The sequence below is a fragment of the Pygoscelis adeliae genome, unplaced genomic scaffold (genome assembly GCF_000699105.1).
Source record: "Pygoscelis adeliae isolate BGI_AS28 unplaced genomic scaffold, ASM69910v1 Scaffold55, whole genome shotgun sequence".
Classification (NCBI taxonomy): Eukaryota; Metazoa; Chordata; class Aves; order Sphenisciformes; family Spheniscidae; genus Pygoscelis; species Pygoscelis adeliae.
This window is the reverse complement of record NW_008824804.1, coordinates 146191-165794: the sequence shown is the minus strand read 5'-3', so window position 1 is coordinate 165794 and position 19604 is coordinate 146191. Positions and strand designations below refer to the sequence as shown.

The window sequence follows — 19604 nt, the reverse complement described above, 5'->3', positions numbered from 1 at the left end:
AAAATAAGTATATTTACATTGTAAAAACTCTATCTATGGTAGAGTGAGAAGATGCATTGCAATTTCATCATGTTTGTGGGGAAAAAAAAAATCACTCTTTCTCATGATATAAGAAAAAAATCCCTGAAAGTTAATGTATTTATAAAAAAAAAAAATCTCAAAATTAAATTAATTATCAAATTCCAACCCTATTCCAACATGATCTAAACATTTTAACCAAAGATTTCATAGGTTTATAATCTGGTGCTCAGTTTGTTCTGAGATTAAACTAGTATTTTAACAGCACGAAGCAGATAATTTTTCAATTATTTTACTATTTGGCCATTCTTGCTAGGCATACCTTAGGAATCCACAGCCCATAGTATGGACGCATTAAATAATTTACCTAATATTAAAGTAATGAGACTTGTAGTAAGCTGGGAACAGGACGTAGGTCACCTGGCCCCTGTGACTAAAATTTCTGAACACATCGTGGTTTTATACAACTGCAATTTGTCTTCAGGTAACTAAAGTGGTTAATGAGATCTTCAGATATACAAAGTGCCAGAGTACTAATCAATGTTTCATGTGAATAGTGTTCAAGGAAGAAGATGCATTAGAAGACCAGCACCGGCTTTAAAAAGAAAAATAATCTTGTACACCACAGGTCACAGTCGGAGTATATTTAGTTTCTTAGCTTCATCTCACAACAAACACATCAACAAAATGTAGTGGCACATTGACTAAATCACACAAAATCACTCGTGTATCCATTACAAGTCTAATTTAGTTTTGCATCTTACAGTGTCTACAGAAAAGCCTACCTCTATCCTGCTCCTTACAATCTAATTTAGAACCACAGTCTTTTCTGAGTTATATCAGCTAGGAATGAACAAAATATTGTATACGTTCTAGATGGAAGTAGTAATTTTTTTTTTTTTTTTTTTTTCCAGAAACCTGCACTGCTGTTCTGCCATTAGTAAAGTAGTAACAAAAAATAAGTCAAAGTTTCAGGGAAAAAGCTGATCAAACCAAAACACTTCCCTGTTGACAAAATCTCCTTTTTGAATGTTTCTATGCACTTTAAAGTTACGTAAAAGTTTGTTTGTGTTTTCACACAAGGTACCTGCGCTATCAAACAGCTTGCTGTATTTATCATAGCATTTGCCTCATGCTAGCTAACGTAACTTGCTTATTGTAAGCATTTTGACTTACCACATTCACCCAAACTTTTAAAAGAACTGAGAATAGATGTATTACTTGTATGTGTGTTTGTGTCTTCTTTTACTTCTATCTTTTTTTCCTGGAAATATTCATGGGGTCTGGAACACCTTAAAACTAACCACTGCATCTTTAATAGCAGGAATACCATTAGAAGGGTGGATCATTTTAAGGGAAGAACTGGAAAAAGTGCCCTTGATAAAACAAACTGAAATACCTTAATACTCGAGTTCCTCTAGAACTTGGCTATACACCCACAGTTTCAAAAATAAAAAGAAAATAGAACACAAAGTTAATGGCCATTATAATGAAAACCAACTCTCTCTCTCTTTCACAAGGGAAATGGAAACATTGCTCAAAGTTTGTTTGCTGGAGGTCGTCTGGAAGCTTAATAGATCAGGAGCAGTTTTTAAATGGTTAGGATTAAATAAAAAAAATAGCTGAGTAAGATAAGTTACATACACTAAGACAAATATGAAAAGCATCTCAATAAAATGAAATTCTATAGAAAATGGCTAAAACATGGTAGAAAACTAAAAGGAAAGTTAGTCATGAGGAGACAATCCCTGCCTCTTTCCCACGGTCAAGTTTACCACCTGGCAGTACAGCTAGCCAGGAGACTGAAAAGCCTGCCAGGAAACCAGCCACAATCCCATGTGCTGCCGCTGGAAAAACCAAATTCCACTGCTTATCATCTGGGCCCTGCAGCTGCCAGGCACACTCTGCACGGGGTGAAACATCTTTGCACTACTGCTAATGAGCACAATCAGGAGGAAGAACTAGAGTACATTCAACAGCAGTGCCAGCCCAGCAAGGAGTTAAAAGACCAAACTGATCTTCAGACAACAGAGTATCCGTGGCTCTTCAGTAAATGTGCTCTTCTTCAGAGAAAGAAAAAATGATGTAATGTCTAGAGGTAAGCCTGAAAACATATTGTTCCTTACAGTCCATTCTGATCAACTTAGATCAGAAGTTAAGGATTCTGATAAGCTAACCACAGAAATAACATATCATTTTCACAATGGAAGAAATAAACTTCCCCACCCCCAAAAATCATCTGGGTATCTTAAAATGTTATCATTTCTCTAAGATATCACATACTGAAAAAGAAACTTTTTTGTCTTTGCTCAGCTGGTAAGATTTAGGGTTCCAGGTTAGCAGAGTTCTCTTTTCTAAGTCTCTTCTGCAGCCTTAGGAATTCTGTTTGCAATATGTAATTGCACATTGCTTGGGAGAGATACAGAAGATTTAATTGATTATCTGAACTCTCTTGTTGTGCAAAATGATTTTTGTGAGCACAGCCAGCCTTACAGGCTCAGACACTGCATTTGCCACAATACTGAGACGTACCTGCTTTACAGAAGGATTGCAATTTCACTTACTGATCATCAAGAAAAGTACAGACTGAAAAGTTGTGAAAAGCTGCAGTCCTCTCTCAACATGTTGTGAACATACAAAATTTACTGGTGATTTCTCTACACTTCTGAGAAGAAAGGTGCAGACTCACAGAAAGATATCAATAAGCTGCTATGTCAGCAGGGTTGGAAGCATAAAGAAATGGACAGTAGATAATAAATGCCAGCTCTTCCTTAGTACTTTGGACACCAAGTTCAACCTAATGGGCTCACTTGGCAGGACACAAAATCGAGGTAACAGACATCTTCAGGACATTTCTTTAACTTAGAGAAAAAAGACTTATGTAACTGAGCAATGGAAAGTATTACTAGAAGTATCATTTTCCAGAAGAATTCTAAAAGAAAGTACTTATTTGCCTGTGAGTACACATAACATGCATGGCAAGGTAATAGTCTTGTGATGATTTTTTACATCTTCTACCACAACGAAGCTCTAGTTCTTCCTGGTAACTGGCACTACTATAAAGACATGGAAATAATGACGACTAGTGGGCACTCCAACAGGGACATTTAAAACAAGGTTGCTTAAAACAATACTTTAGCTGTCACCTAAAACAGCATTAAGCACAATAAACTATATTTAACAATTTACATGTCTACTATCACGTTTATACTGCTGATTTACTTAGCATGCATTCTTTTTTTTGTTCTTTTTAATCTACAAATACCCCTGCCAAGGTTACTACTGTATGGGAAAAAGGAAAAGCTTAATATACTAACATAATTGTGAATTTGTGTATAATTTCATAATGTGATTTAAAAGCCACCTACTCCTGGAGACCTGTGTGCATTCTGCCTATTTTGGTAATCAGACATTAGAAAGCTCACTTATAAGCAGACTGCCAAGACAAGCGGAGAACAAAACTTTCTGACCCACAACTACTGCCGTTGGTCATTTAATACTGTAACTGTCTCTGATGTCCTGGAATGTGATGGGCTCATTTCATTTACCAGAAGGACTATGAAGGGTCAAAGAGCACGTACCTCCAGTGAAGGCATCCACTCTGTATGTAATACAGAAGAGCATATCATGTTCTAAACAGGCTATTTTTAATTCAATTTAAATATACAACCATCTCTTCTGAGGTTTTGCCATTTCTAAAAACATGGTGGGTTTCTTGAAATTATGTACAGGAATGAGTAGCTCAAATCATCCTAAGGTCAACAATGGGTATTAAATGCCAAAGATACTTTGGAAATCCTAGTGCAGAGAAACATTACACAGACAAAAAAAGGAATGTGTAGAGTAGATGGTATATTACTCAGGTTATCCTAACCTAGCTAGCATAGAGCAATAGTATGGGACAATAGCACTATTAGTAGTGGGTGAACAGCCAAAAGTTTGCTTTTAATATGTGTTTTATTTATTTATTTATATTATTTATTATTATAAACTTGCATCATTGATGAAGAATCCCAAAATTCTGTATTTAATTTACCAATGGCTGCATTAAAAAAACCAACAGTATTTGCATTGACATAATAAATTAATGTTTTATTAAAATAATGTTGTCAGTGCTAATTCATAATGAATCCATATTTTTTCATTTGATTGGATTGAAAAAACAAGTACCATTGAAAAAGGATAAATTATTTTTCCCCCAACCAAACCAGTGTTTTGAATAAACCTTTGTGGTTAAGGATGTATGTTATCTGTGTGTGTAAGGATGTGTAAATTGAAGTGACAGTTCTCACCCTCCTCTATCATCCACCATCTTAGAACTTTCTTGGTGCTGAAGTATTCAAGCATGAATACCGCATAGTTCGAGTACTGCATATTCTGAACATGAGTAGGTCCGACGTGTTAGTCGGACGTGCATAGCTAGTAGCTAGCAAGATACCCGGCTTGAAGGCTTTCTTACCAAGCCTTCTGACTTGGACTTAAACAACTGGGTAACCCTTTTCAACAAAGTGTTTTCCAGTAATTATTCTGGACCTATCATCTAGAAAACATCAGTAAACAGTAGCCACATAATAATCTATCTGTAAGTTTACACGGACTGAGTGTCAATATAATTTCATAATGACACTGAGGAGTTATACAGCATGACCAGTAGCAGCAATTACATACAGTACTCTGAGGAATTAACTTCTACAATCAAACACAATGAAATATTTTGCAGGACCTAAGATGATATGAGGAAGTCATATTCCTGTCTTTTACTGATAAGTTAAAAAATCCCAAAAACTGCAGCTGTACCTGTTGTTGGCACAATCCACTTTGGCAGTCCAAGTGCTTTTGTTCTAGCTGGTGCTAGTGTGGTTTTACTAAGAGCTGTGAGAGAGTTTAAGAAGAAAAAAGAAAAAGAAGAAAAAAGAAAAAAAGTTCCATGAGAAGAAAACCCAACAGACACTTATGTGATGCCAACAATTCCACATTAGAGAAGAAAAAGTAACACTTGCTGTGATGACACACAGTTTGGTTTCTTTTTTTCTGATTTGGAAAGGCTTTATCTCTGGACTGATTAATTGAAAGAAAAATACCCTTTTTTCCCAGCAACACTTAAAATGCCACTGAGAGTAGTTGAAATTAATTAATTAATTAATCTCCTCCCCATCCCAAATTGAATAAACAATTATTACCAGGTCTGGTCTGTGATTTACCAGATGGCTTTGGTCTTGCGGAAGTGAGACGTGTTTTATGAGGTGCTAAAAGAAATAAGGTTCAGTTTAAATGTTATGTGTAAAAGGAACACCAATAGTGCAGTCTAATTTGCCAGAAAAAAGGTCCATGCACCAATGAGATACAGCAAAATGGACATATGAGAATTCTATGAGTTCTAATCCAAAATGCACGCTGAAAATGCTAGTTTCTTTAGTGGTCAGATGACTCCATCATGCAGTCTGACCAGTTACATTCATGTTTAGGTTTAGGAAAAGATATAAAATATTTACAGCCAGTTACCCAACTGTATATGGATACAGAGTTAGCTCTGCAAGGTATCCATGGCCTTAAGACATTTAATTAGGTTCTGTAAAAAACAAACAAACAAACAAACCTCAAAATAAAACACCAAACTGCCCCACCCCCCCAAATCAAATATTCAGATAAGGACATGAAACATTAAAACGTTGCTGAGAAAACAACTGGAAGCATTCAATGCAGACACTGTGTAGGGCTGATGAAGCATAGTATCATCATTGAGGTTAAAGTCAGAAGCCTTCAACCTTTTCTTATTGTCACCTTTCACTTGCCAAATAATTTTGATATTTTAGTTGTAACAGAATCTGTATGAATTACACTGAAAGCTGAAAGCATAAGCAGTAGTCACTGTCATCTCGTGCCAAATTATCAACTTCTGTAACTCCAATTTTTAAATAAATAGAGCTAGCTATTTGATATTTGAATCTAATTCTATCCACAACACTTAATCCAGCCTCTCTGAAGTGTCAGAGAAAATACTTATGCAGGAAAGAACATATTAATCATTTTTGACATTTACATTTGGGAAAAGTTTTACAAATTTAGATTTAGTATTTTATAAGGAAAAAGGTGGAAGTCCGTTACATTTATGTTTGCGACACTATACATCTAAGGATCCAATACACAGCACTAACACTGTTTAAAAGCTTCATATCATCCTTGAGGCAATACTGATTAAACCTTGATTTTCAGAGCAATGAACAAAAAACATTTGATAAGGGGAAAAATAAGTTTTCATGTTACATATTTGAAATAGTTTTAAAGGTAATAACGAACAGACCATTAAACCTTAAGCCGTGCTGATTTTACTTAAGATCTACAGACTCTCAATACAAGAACTTAAGAAAATCCTAAAAATTACCTGTATTAAACCATGGAATTTCAGTTGCTAGAGCAGTTTTGGTCTTGGGTGAAATCTGGTAAGTTTCATTGGGAACTGAAAGTGGAGATATTATTGCTTATCAAATGCAAATGATTTCCTTTTAAACATAAGACACCACAGGTGGAAGGGAAATTCAAACTGTCTTTGTGCAGACCATAAACAAAAAGAGTCAGTGCTAGAAACCTGGCTGAAAATCATGCTTTTATACAGATAAAAGACTTTTCAAGACTGGGAAGATATATATCATTAGTAAGTCAGACAAAAGAAGAAAAGATGATCAGGTACTGCCTTTTTACATGACTCCTCACCCTTGTACATGAAATACTTATTTCTAGAAAGAATTACACGAAAGAAAAAATGGCTGGAAAATTAAAACCGGCAACATTTTGTACATGCACTGGAATGTGACTAACAAATGAACACGATATAAAGATATATTAAGGTATTTCTGTTAATTAAAGTGTAATTTTACCCATATAGCAAAAGCAGAGAAAGTAAAGTTTTATGAAAAATAAACTGACATAATAGTCTCATTACCCAAAGTCATTTTGGACCCATCAACAACATGAACTGTTATAAGGTTAATTGATCCCAGGTGTGTTGCCCTTGGAGCTACAAGAAATAAAACATTGTCTGTGAGAAGTGAAATTAAAGAAGTTGGGTTTTGTTAAGGATCTGTGTCCTTTGTTTCCTAAAAACGTCTACAACTGCTACACATCCTCTACACATCTGCTAAGACAATTTTAACAGACATGAGACAGACACGTGTTCTGATTAGTCTGGATGTATTTTCATGATGACAGCCAGACAGCGCAACTATTCTGCCAGGCCCCCACCAACTTCAGAGCAAATGCCCTAAAGGTGGAGTTCTGACAGTCTTTGATCTTTCTCACACTAGGTATATTAATTTTCACTTCCCTAAAACATTTCTAAAAGCTTGTAGTAACGCATTTATCTTTCAGACATTCTTCCCTCACTCAAATTTGATTGAATTTAGTGAAAGATATCTAAGTTACTGGATGAAAAGGAGAGACTGACAAGCAGAGGCACACACTACATGTCTCTCTGTCTTTCAGAAATAAGGTTAAAATATGGAAGCTGGAAAGTAACCTACTTACTAGCATAAAGGGCAGTGGCTAAATAGTGCCATGTGTTTTTAACCACTTTCCTAACAGTCATTTATTTTTCATATACATCATCATAATGATTTAAAATTTAAAAGGAAAAGAATAAACCTATAAATTCTGTTTTCTAAAATTCTTTGCCTAAAACTAACTTTGTAGTGGTACCAAAACATGGCACTTGTTAACTACAACATGGTTGGAAATAGCTCTTATTCAGCTGAGACTTAGCATCTAACTTGGTTACTTAACAGAAAGCCTTTCAGAATAAGGCCTTTAGAAAATAAATCTTTTTTCTGGACTGTTCAGTTTGATTTTCATAGTAATATATATGTACAGTTCTTGAATTAACAGGGTCCCTGCTTAAATTCTTTTTGGCTAGAAGTCTAAGGGAAAAAAGGCGGGGAACGATAAAACCATTCATTAACCTATTTATGTAAAACTAAATTATTATCAGTTTGGAGGTTAGATCAGAGATTAAGAAAGATTAGGAGCTGCTCTTTCTTATAATCATGTTGTCACTCCTCCCCTAACAATTTTTTTTCCCTGTAACCTTCCTATCTAGTAGTTTTTATGGAAATAGTTCACAACCAGGGTAAAGGTGAGGTATCATCATCTTTCATTATAACTATGCACCCCTAAATCTACTGTAGTTACTGCAAAAATCACTGATAGGAAGAAGGTACCTATACTCTTAGCATCTAACTATCTTGGACTGAGATTCTGTAACCCAAGTTTCAAAAGTACTTCAGAAATTGAAGCAAATGTATTTAGGGTAATAAAATCCCCCCAAAGAAAATAACTTATTGAAGCTGGCTACAGCAGTATATTTTTGTTAAAACTAATAGAATTCCTCACATTTTAATGGCTACTACCCACCAATTCAACAAACAAATGTTAAAAAACCCAACCATCTTAACTTCTGCTCTCCATGGAAATTATTGATGCAATTCTTGGGCATTCTCTTTGATATAATTTATTAACATACTCTGAGCTGAACAATGATACTAATTTCTGTCTACATATCATGCATGTCACATGACTGCAGTACTGAATGAGAGCAGAAAGTGTCACTAAGGCAGTGCCACAATAACACTTCTAAAGTTACAAACTTTAAATTACCAGATTTAGTCTGCAGTACTTCTGGCCCGACAGATGTTTTGGGTTTGGAAGGAATAAGCAGTGTTTCTTTTGGAGCTGAAAGAAAAGGAAAAATATTATTGTATTCTTCAGGAGTCACGATCCAATGCCATATTTAGCTCACAGAAAATGTATGCCTCAAATGCCTGAAAAAGAGACAATAACAATTCCGTGGCTTTCTGGAACCTGAAACAAAATGACTACCCAAAACACAGAAAAGTTCTAGCACTGTGCTGTAGGATAAGTTGAGTTAGTGGCTAAAATTCTTGCTCTAAAAGAAAAATTAGACCACTGCATTTGGTTGGAAATCTCACAAATACAGGCTTCTGACCAGACATGAGCTGTCGGCTAGTTCTGCTTTACTTCTAGGATAGAACTGAGACTCATCTGTATTAAGAAACATGCATGTGTGTAAGCAGAATGAAGGATAGTGGAATGATGTTACACAAAATACCACACCAGAGCATGTTCTCTGGAAATTTCTCCACTGAAAAATAAAAAAATACCTGCATCTTAACTTTAAGGAAACTTATTTACCCATTGTTGCCCTTGAATGCTCAGTGGTAATAGAAGATTTTGTAATAATTGGTTGTGGAGTTGTCTGATGTATTGCTGTTAAGGAGAAAATGTGAAGAATCTTAGAATATTAAACTGTAATAGAAACAAAGTAGCATTTGCACTATTTCAAAAACTTTCAAAATGCTCCAAACTAAAGTGTAGCAGAATATCTTAAAAATCAACTGCTGACAGATATCATTATCTTTCTATTAACTTCTCCTATACATTTCTTATACAGCAAAAATGGGAAGAGACACAGCCCCCGTAACTATTTTTAAGACTACTTGTGTTTCAGTATAGCACACAATGTCAGTTGCTAACTGTACAAGCACATTGCAAAGGAGTTCTGAGGCATTTTATGGATTTAAAAAAAAAAAACAACGCTCACAGAGAAGCATCTCTGATTACCAGGAAGTAATCAGAGAGAACTCAGCCTATCTAGCCACTAAAATTTGTTAACACGCACATTACCACATTTCAGTCATCATTTGCTATATGTAATAGAAAGGTGGAAAAACATTTTTGATGCTATACTACAAATCCTACTATTATTTTCAGTGTAGTTTTGGCATATTTTGGACTAACTGACTTAAGTGTAATGCATTTGTTTCAGCACAAAACCAGCTATGAATAATTCTGATAAAAAGCACAAAACCCGAGGCTAAGGGAAAGAATAATTAAACACAAACACACAAAACGAAAATAATTACTCCATTACCAGGTTTGGTGTGTGGCACTCTTGGTTTTTCAGATGTTTTTGGTTTGGCATGAATGAACTGTTTTTCAGTTGGAGCTGAAATAAAAACAAACAGCACCCGGAACAATAATTGAAAAAACACACTGCTTTCATAGTACACAAGGAACATAGTACAATCTGATCTGTAATAAGGCAAATTATGTAAGGATAAAGCTGAAAATCAGTCAGTTGGAATTCCTGCAAAGAAAGGAAAAGAAATTAAATGGCCGCTGACACAGACAGACTTCCCCAAAATTATATACAGAGTTGTAGCTTTGGATGAAGCAGTGAAGAATATAGTCACGAACAGCATACAGCAAAGTAACAGGACAAAAATAGACAGTAGTAGCCTACACCTGCCACACCTGCCATACATGAGTATCTGAGGACAGGATCTATTTTTCAGTGGACCCTTCATATCAGACTTGATTTATAAATTAACTTCTTTGTTCTTATGTGGGAACTATTAAATCTTGTTATATTCATACTATTCAGTTAAAAATCCTTGCCATGTAGGAATCATTTACTGGAAAAGGTTATCTTAGCACTTGCTAGTCTGTGAGCCACACCAATGTGAGAGGTCCTCAAAATACCTGCCTTAGCCTGTGCATTCTTCATCCCCATTGCTCTGAAGAACCATTTTCTGCATATGAATATTGCATCAGGTAGCCCCAGATGTGTATGACAGGGCACATAAACTTCATAAAGCCATATAAAGAGATATCCAATGAATACTAAACCTAAGTATCAATGCATACAGGGAATATATATTAAAATAGAAACATGATGAAAAGCATTTTTCATTTCCTATTCCTCAAAAAGAAAAAACACGGTTTGAAGATTATTAAAAGGCTATTAATACTTCATTAATGATACCATTTCATTCTCAGAAAATCATGGTCAATGCCTATCTCTGAAACTGGGGACAGAGAACTAATTAGTAACAAAGACTGCTCAAGCAATACTCCTGCTGTCCAATACTGCTTAGATTTGTTGACTGCTATTTGGTCCACATCTGACATTTAAGTTAAGAAGAAAGAATCCTCAGCTAATGTTTCATATATTTCAGTAAGTTTTCCCAACACGGATGACTAGAAGTTAGCAGAGAAGATGGCTTTAAGAACTAATATTTGATTTGGAGGGTCACGTAGCCGGTCTGTTTCAGTACATGTTATGCTATAGTTGATACCTTATCATTTTCTTGCAATTTTCTTCTGTAAAATTATACCATGAGGAGTGAAGCAGAAGAGTATTTTAGGATGACAGCATCCATACCTCAGATGCAGCAATTATAGGAATCACTACCTGTTAAATAAAGTCCCCTTTTACTGGAAAATATATAACATCTGAAGGAATTACATCATCCTGACTGGAAAGGCTAGAAGACAAGGAAAAGAACCTTCAAAAGTAAATGAGTTCATGCATTATTACCCTTATGAAGACCAAAGGGCAAGCAACTATCTAGAAGCAGAGCAAAACTTCATTATTAGCTTTTAATATCATGTAATGAGCTCACTCTAAGAATATCTTCTCTAACAAGAACGGAAAATAGAGTAATTATTTATGAAATACACATGATTACCCAATGTTGCCTTTGATCTTTCAGGAATATGAGGAATCATAGTTGTATCTGGTTCATGGAAGGTTGGAATGATTTCTGTTGGAAAAAATGTTGATAAATGCTCAGAATAATGAAGAGACTCTCCCTTTCCCTCCCGCCCCCTTGAAAAAAACTTTCAGCACTATACTATATACACCAGGAAAGGGATGTTTTAAAACAGCCAATGGGCATTTACCCTCAGAGATTTATGGTTACAAAGGGTTTGATTTTTTGTTTGTTTTTAACATCTAGATACTTAAAAAACAACAATAACAACCCTTCAGTGAAATCACTGATTATCTTATACAGGTCAGCCAGATTCATGATGGGGAGTCTCCTAATTGAAATACAACTGAAGGGAAGCCTCAGTCTAATCTGGATGAAAATGTGTATAATAAAGGAAAAGCACTGCAACAGCTTTAAGAGGCTTCTCTCATAAACATGGTGCAAACAACTGACACGTGTTGCTCAGATACAAGCTGTGAAAAACTTTTCATCATTGATTTAAACATACAGGTCACTACTGTTTCTTCTTCTGGTAATATCGACATAATATAAAAAAAAAATCTTAAACTGTTGTAGTTTCCATCAGTGGTATGACTTAACTGCAGCATTGCAGAGGTTTCTTAAGCTACAGTGATACCCAGGTAACAGCAAGTGTACTGTTGACAACTCCCCCCACTGCCCGCCCTGAAAGCAGTTGCTCAATTATCAACCGCAGCTCAACAATTTACCAGGCTTGCTGTGTGGAGCATCTGGGATGGGAGCTGCTTTAGGTTTAAAGGGTGTATGTTGTGGTTCTCTAGGAGCTGAAAGAAAAGACCTGTTTTAAGGGTTTATACTCTTCAGAAATTAGACAGGTTTATTGCACAGGCACTGCATGCCTCGTGCTTGCAAAGAAAAACAAGATCCTTACATGACAGACTGGAAAAGTGAGTGTCAGATACATACAAGAATTTAAAGAGAAAAGAAAATCATGAATGAAAACATGGGTGGAAAATTGATCAAGTAAGCAAAATCTGGAGTCAAGCAACAAAAACTGAAAGAACACAGACAACTATAGCGGACATGTTTCCATATGTATTTCAGAGCTCATAACTGCAATACCCATGGTATGCTTGTCTCCTACAAGTGTCAAAGGAATTACAATGTGTGTGAGAGTGAAAGAAATTTTCTGCGAAGGCAACAGAACAGCAGGGAATCTTTCAATACCTGGAACAGAGTAGAATTAAGTTCAGTAAGTAGAAAAGAAAACAAATCAAAACCACAAACAGATGATGTGAAAAACAGACTAATGATATATAATCTTTGGTCCAAGGAGGAGCGGGGAAAAAACAATGATGACTAGCCCAAGGTAACATCTTTACCTGTTGCTGTCTTTGGTTGTTCAACTGTAAATGTAGTAGGTGCCAAGACTTCATAAAAACAAGAATGTACAGAGAATTAGCGATAAGTACAAGCAAAAGGGTAAAAATACTCCCTTTCACATGACTAATTTCTTTTCAAATTGGAACACGTACTTGAATTTGTTCTTTTCTTTTTTTAAATTATTTATTGGTGGAATTAGTGGATATGCACTCACTCAAAAGGCAGGTTCAACTGATGCTTTCAGAACCATCAGGAGTTACAGAGGTTTGGCAGTTCACTAGTATGTAAATCCCTATTAAGTATATTTTTAAGGGTCAAATTCCATTACCAGGGTACACAAACATATGAGTGGTTTGAGTTACAGATATTTGGAGTCATACACAAAGGCCCTCAAATATGTTTTTCTCTAAGCATCTTTTGATAGGCACAGAAGAGAGGCAATTTCTTCCAAGAACATTCTTATAATGTGTGTATGTTGTCTACCCTGCTATGCAGATTTTTCATCAGTGACAGCTGTCATGTGGCTGAAAAGCATATACAACTCATCAAAACTCAGCCATTAAAAACACAAATCAGCTCTATCTTCCTTTAAACGTGTATTTAATGATAATTAGAAAATCTATTTGTTTTTAATATGAAGAGATGTTAACCAACACTTGATTCATTGAGGAAAGACAACCCAAAAGAAACCCCAAATATTCAAGCACAACAAAACAACAATGTATTTACCAGGTTTTGTGTGTGGTACATCTGGACTTGGTGATGCTCTGGGCTTGGAAGAGACTCGCCGACTTTCTTTTGGACCTGTGAAGACGAGCAAAGTTTTGAACCTGTTATTGAGGATGATGATTCAACATAAGTCTTTTGATTTTCCTGACAGGAAGTTCATTTTCTGCAAAGATTTTTTTAGGAAGTATTTCTTCCATTTGAAAATAATCACAAAGAGATCTCCTGTCAATGTAATCAATATTATGTTAGGGCAGAGACTAAAGACAAAGTGACTGTTACAGTGCAGTGTTGGATTAACTCTCCAATCCTCTCAGCTCTTTCAAACAGAACTCTCTCAAGAGTAAACTGTTGTAGTTCTAACAGTTCCCCTAGTTGTGCTATTCAAGTGTTTCATATTCCAAAAATCTGCTGCTCATTTAAATCAACTTTGCATTAAAAAATAATCGCCAGCAAAGCAGTCAGAGCAAAAGAAACATGGAAATTTACCACTAATTTTCAAATGGACAGAACTATTTTCAAAGTTTTGGGAACAGGAAAGTACTGTGATTTTACATTTGTAAATGAGTAACTACAAAATACAAACACCTCTGTCACATTGTATGGAAATTAAGACACAAATTTTTCTATGTGCAAGGGCTCAAGATGAGTGTTAACCTCCACATCCCTACCATTATACAAGTTATTGACATGTATAAATATCTAGCTGATTAACTTGTTCCATGACAGCTATATAGCAAAATTTGATTATGTCTGTAAAACACAATATATTCAAAAAGTATCTGTGTACCTTCAGAGAACTCATCTATTTTGACAATTTTCAAACTGATAAAAACTTGCATGCACTAAAGGGCAAAATATTCATAAGCTTACTTGCTCTAGTTGGAGGAACACGTGGACTGGGTGATGTTTTAGGTTTGGAAGGCCCATGACGTGTATCTTTAGGAGCTGAAAGAAAGAAACCGGGTTACACCGTACTAAAATTTTCCAAGGTATCAGTGTCCACTACCACACATAACAGTCAACAAAAACAGCAAAGATTTGAACCAAAGATATTCTATGGAAGTGATGCAAAAGAGAAGTTTTTCTTGGAACAAAATCAGGCTATACAGAAAAGAAATAATCTTCTGTGACAGATGCATGTGACAGAATTACTGGTTCTATTTAAGAAGAAGACTTAAAAAAATAAAAAAAGAAGAAAACAAAATAAGTAGCTTCACATACAAAGGCACCACTGCTCTGTAATGGAGGTTGTACTGGAATGATTCGCAGTACCAGATTCAAATGATAAAAATGCCTTAGTCAAATGGATCTGCCTCAAGAAATCATATGACCCAAAGATCACTGAAGTTATTCTGCTCTGACGGTGGAATTAAGGTTTGAGTGAAACAGAACTATTTTTCAGACCTCTATGAAGGACTGAATTTCATTTAGTAAAACTGGAGGGGAAGGGAAGCAGAGAAAGAAAACTTGCAGCATGCAACTCTGCTCACCCAAACCATATGACTAACTAGAACAGTTCTACCTCTACAGTATGATTACGATCCTGTTCTGATCTGCCCTCTGCCTCTTATCATTAAATATTGAAGAAAATTGCCCTATGTTATGTGCATAACAACTTGAAAGGCACAAGGATCCTCCTCAGTTGTTTTGTAGAAAATAAGAGACAGAGAATCTTAACTGTTAAATTATTAAGGCACATAGAAAGAAAAGTGACAAATTTTTGCAGGCCTATGCTTAATGATTTGCGTTGAAGAGGAAAGACAACATGACTATTCAAGTAAGAAAGTGTCATTACCTATTGTTGACTTTGGTTTCTCAGTTCTAAACGTAATTGGTTCCAGAACTGCATGAGAGTGATAAAAACCAAAAACAAGTATTACCGAGAACAATCAAAACATTACAATCACTACCTCCACAATGACCATACCATCCTTGCTACAGCCAATGACAGATGGTCACTCCTCCCTGAAACTCAATACATGTCAGAGTATTACGTTGCTCAGAATTGCCTCCAGTTCTAGGCAATAGCTTTAATACAGAACAGAGCCCAAATATAAATCTGAAGCTTTTGTAATAAGCCACAAAGAAGTTGTGGGTGGTTTTTCACCTTCAACTTTGTGCACTTTCCTGACTTATTTCAAGGTTTTGATTCAAACAATAGGCACAGACTTACAAAAAGGAACCTTAGTTGTCATCTTTCTGCCCATTTGTCCAACAGCACCGTCTAATACTGCATATAGCTTGGATACCCATACTGGGTCTGGCTGAGTCAGAGTTTATTTTCTTCATAGCAGCCCCTCTGGTACTCTGTCTTAGATTCGTGACCAAGACAATGTTGATAGCACAGCAATGTTTTAGCTATTGCCGAATAGTGCTTGTTACAGCACCAAGGACTTCTTTGTTTTTCACTCTGCCCCCAAGCAAGTAGGCTGGAGGTGGGCAAGACGCTAGGAGGGGACACAGCCGGGCCAGCTGAACCAAATTGACCAAAGGCATATTCCACCTCATATAATGCCATGCTTAGCAACAAAACTGGGGGGTAGTGTTTCCAAAGGACCCATTGCTCCTAGACTGGCGTTGGTCTGCTAGTGGGATGTGGTGAGTGGTTGCCGTTATCACTTGTTTTTTTCCCATCTTTTTATCCTTCACTTGTTAAACTGTCTTTATCTTGAACTACGATTTTTTTTCACTCTTTTGTGCCTCTGATTCTTTCCCCCAACCCATCGTGGGGTGGAATGAGCAAGTGGCTAGTGGGTGCTTGGTTGCTGGCCGGGGTCAACCCACCACAGTACCTCATGCAATTGCTAGTGTGAGTTGTATAACTTTCTTCCTCCATCCTTAATTAGCCCGCACTTGTATATTGCTCTATTCCAAGCTGTGTGAACAATGTTATAGAAAGTATTACATGTTCTTAAATCTCCGAACAACAAAAGGGCTCTGCAAAAGTGAACTGAAAAGTATAAATGAATGATTGCGCCTGGGAAAGAAAAAACAAGTACACAATTTGAGAAATACAGAAAAAAACCCCTTCCTCTTTGCAATTGACACCGCTGCTTTTCACCTTCACTTTCTCAAAACCCAAGCAAATTTACACAGAAAAGACCTATTTTCACTGACAGCTGCACAGAAAATGCCCACTGTTGCAGTGACTTAAAATGTAAAAAAGAACTGAAGATAGAGATTTTAAACTTACCAGGTTGCTTATAAATTCCACATGTCATGACATGTGATACTGGATTTTATCCCTCAAGGAATGCTCCAACATATATGCCCAAGGGATGCATATAAATCTGAAGCTCCACTGATGATGGTAGCATTCATAAAACACATATCAGTATGATAAGATAAAGAAACAATGTACTTACCAGGTTTGGTTTGTGGAACCTCTGAGCTTGGTGATGTTCTAGGTTTGGAGGGAACACGCTGTGTTTCTTTTGGAACTGAAATAAAAAAAAATGCAACTATAAAAGTCATTCAAGAACTGAGACTGACAGAAGGCATAATATTAAAAAAGAACACATGCCTTTGGGACCCTCTGGAAACACAAAAAGCTTGTGTGAGTAATGGAGAAGTATGAATGTCTGGTATACAAAGAAATAGTGCTGATAGAGAACCTCTCTAACAGGATAACATAAAGCAAGGCCGGTATGGATGGACTAGTATAAAAGATGAAGCAGCACATGACAGAAACTGAGTATAGAGACATGTAGTCAAAGGTAGATTGTGGTGCTTCCATCCACTTTACAGAACACATTTGTGTGAGAAAACCCAAACGAGATGATTGTGAATTGTTAGTGTAAAAATCACAAAAAAACCCAACCTTACAGAAGGACTAAATTTAATAGTAAAAAATAACAGTGGAGTACAATGAAGATGTACTTGTGATGCTTGGTGTATACTAAGAAAAAAGCTAAATGTGATGGTCCCTGTAGGTAAAAGTGTTACCTATTGTTGGTTTTAGTTGATCAGTTCTAAATGTTATAGATTCCAGGACTGTATCATAAACAAAACATAAAAGCTATTATGAAAATTGAAGAGCATAATTCCACTTACAATTAGTATTACTTGTCTAGTAACTGCATTTTGAAATATATACTATGTATACTGCCTCATACAAAAACTATTATACTAAATGAAGTCTCTGAGAAAGCAGTGTAAGCTGAAACATAATGAGCTTAGTTTCTCCCATGGGCTTCAATGAGATATCCAAATATGTATCACCCCCTTATTCTGAAAATGGCTTTTTAGGGACACAGATCTCTTCCCTTTGTGGTGTGTTTCAAATGCAGCTTATATATACAATTGGAATCAGAGACCACTTGCTTGTTTTCTGGATGCTATGTTATTAAAAAGCATTACAGTGTATTGCATTGCACGATCATATACTTCAGCTCTAAACTGGTATGGATCTAAAATAAAACTGGGTGTTTAAGTAGCATAAAGATGTGAAATTGATGCTATTTTCTTGCATTTCCCACATTAGAAACAGAGGCACAATAGAAATGGTATCCCTCTCTGTGTCAATTCTTCTGTATGAGTGACAATGAAAAAAAATTTCTTTGATCTTTTAAGACAATCACAAGGTAAGAGGATGATGCTATAAAAAAAGTTCTGTATACTATATTCTTGAAGAAACAGTAACTTTTTTTTTTTTTTAAACACAGAACAGTACAAACCTGTAGCATTTGTGTGACAAAACCATTTTTTGAGAAGGCCAGACTACCATAATAATGAAAAATGGCCACAGTTTATAACAAGTTGCATTTTAAGTTGTCGTTTGGAAAAAATGTTTTATAATCAGCTGTCATGGTTAAAAAATCATGAGAGAACAAGGATTTTGACTGTTTTCTACATGAGGAAATCATATTTAATAGATAACATCAGCTTTCAAAAATATTGCTCCATGTCTACAATTTAAAGATCTTCACTAAAGTGATTATAATGAAATTTTTCACATTTACCAAAAGATGACACATGTTGATATTTGATACCCTTGTAATTTTCTGTTGATATTACCAACTGGATAGCAGAGGACAGAGAGTAATTTTTTTCTGCCTACCACTGAATTCAACTGCACTCACATTTAATGACATAGTATAAACATCCAGTATTTTGGAATACAGCATAAATGACCATTAATGCTAATAAATGTTAATATTTATAAACAAATAGTAACTATGCACTGGGTAATTTACTTGTTCATGCGGAAAATAATAATGTCATGAAATTAAGTAATTGTGACTTAAAAGGGAAATGTATTTATCCTAACAATGCAAAGGAATGTGGGAAAGAATTGTACCACCTAAGTAGCCATAATACATACTTTAATAATTGCCAGGTATTTGCTTTAGTTACCACTGTAATCTGAGTTTAACAACAATATTCTCATCCTGCTGCCATGAAGTAGCAGAGATTTATACTTTTACATTATGAAAAATACCTAGTGAATGTCACTACTCCTGAAACCTGCAAATAAATCACTGGACACAGCAGAACAGAACCCCATTATGTTTTAACTGGCTCAGATAACTAAACAGCTGCTCAGAAATAAGTTTCAATCCAATATAAAATGTATTAGAAATAATCACACAAAGCAGTTTACCATCTTTGGCCTGTGGGATATGAGGTTTGGATGAAGTTTTAGGTTTAGAAGGAAAACGTTGAGTCTCCTTTGGAGCTGGAAGAGAAAATGTGGGTAATGAGTTGGTTAAATAGCACAGCAACTAGTTTCTGATATCAAGTTGAACACACAAACCCAGAAACCTCACACCTGCAACAGAGAAAAAAAGTCTATAGGAAGTAGGAAAGAAAGTCAGGTAATACTCTCCGTGTGTTTACAACAATCTAAGCAAGAGAGTGGAATTTTAGTCATTTTTGAAGCTCAGTTGTTTGTTTGTTTGTTTGTTTGTTTTTAAATAAAAAGCTGGGACG

The 19604-nt window shown here is 35.7% G+C and overlaps 1 protein-coding gene across 1 annotated transcript in view; it reads right to left on the bottom strand.

The window, feature by feature from the left end:
- The window catches only part of ABI3BP (ABI family, member 3 (NESH) binding protein), a 153518-nt gene that overhangs the window by 38370 nt on the left and 95544 nt on the right, over positions 1-19604 (bottom strand). The window contains exons 26-41 of the mRNA XM_009324030.1: positions 19276-19350; positions 17619-17666; positions 17039-17113; positions 15469-15516; positions 14544-14618; positions 13674-13748; positions 12944-12991; positions 12311-12385; positions 11559-11633; positions 9959-10033; positions 9220-9294; positions 8665-8739; positions 6959-7033; positions 6401-6475; positions 5199-5264; positions 4816-4890 (exon numbers count right to left, since the gene is read on the bottom strand). Coding sequence (XP_009322305.1) covers positions 4816-4890; positions 5199-5264; positions 6401-6475; positions 6959-7033; positions 8665-8739; positions 9220-9294; positions 9959-10033; positions 11559-11633; positions 12311-12385; positions 12944-12991; positions 13674-13748; positions 14544-14618; positions 15469-15516; positions 17039-17113; positions 17619-17666; positions 19276-19350 — 1110 coding nt within the window. The remainder of the gene's footprint in view (positions 1-4815; positions 4891-5198; positions 5265-6400; positions 6476-6958; positions 7034-8664; positions 8740-9219; positions 9295-9958; positions 10034-11558; positions 11634-12310; positions 12386-12943; positions 12992-13673; positions 13749-14543; positions 14619-15468; positions 15517-17038; positions 17114-17618; positions 17667-19275; positions 19351-19604) is intronic.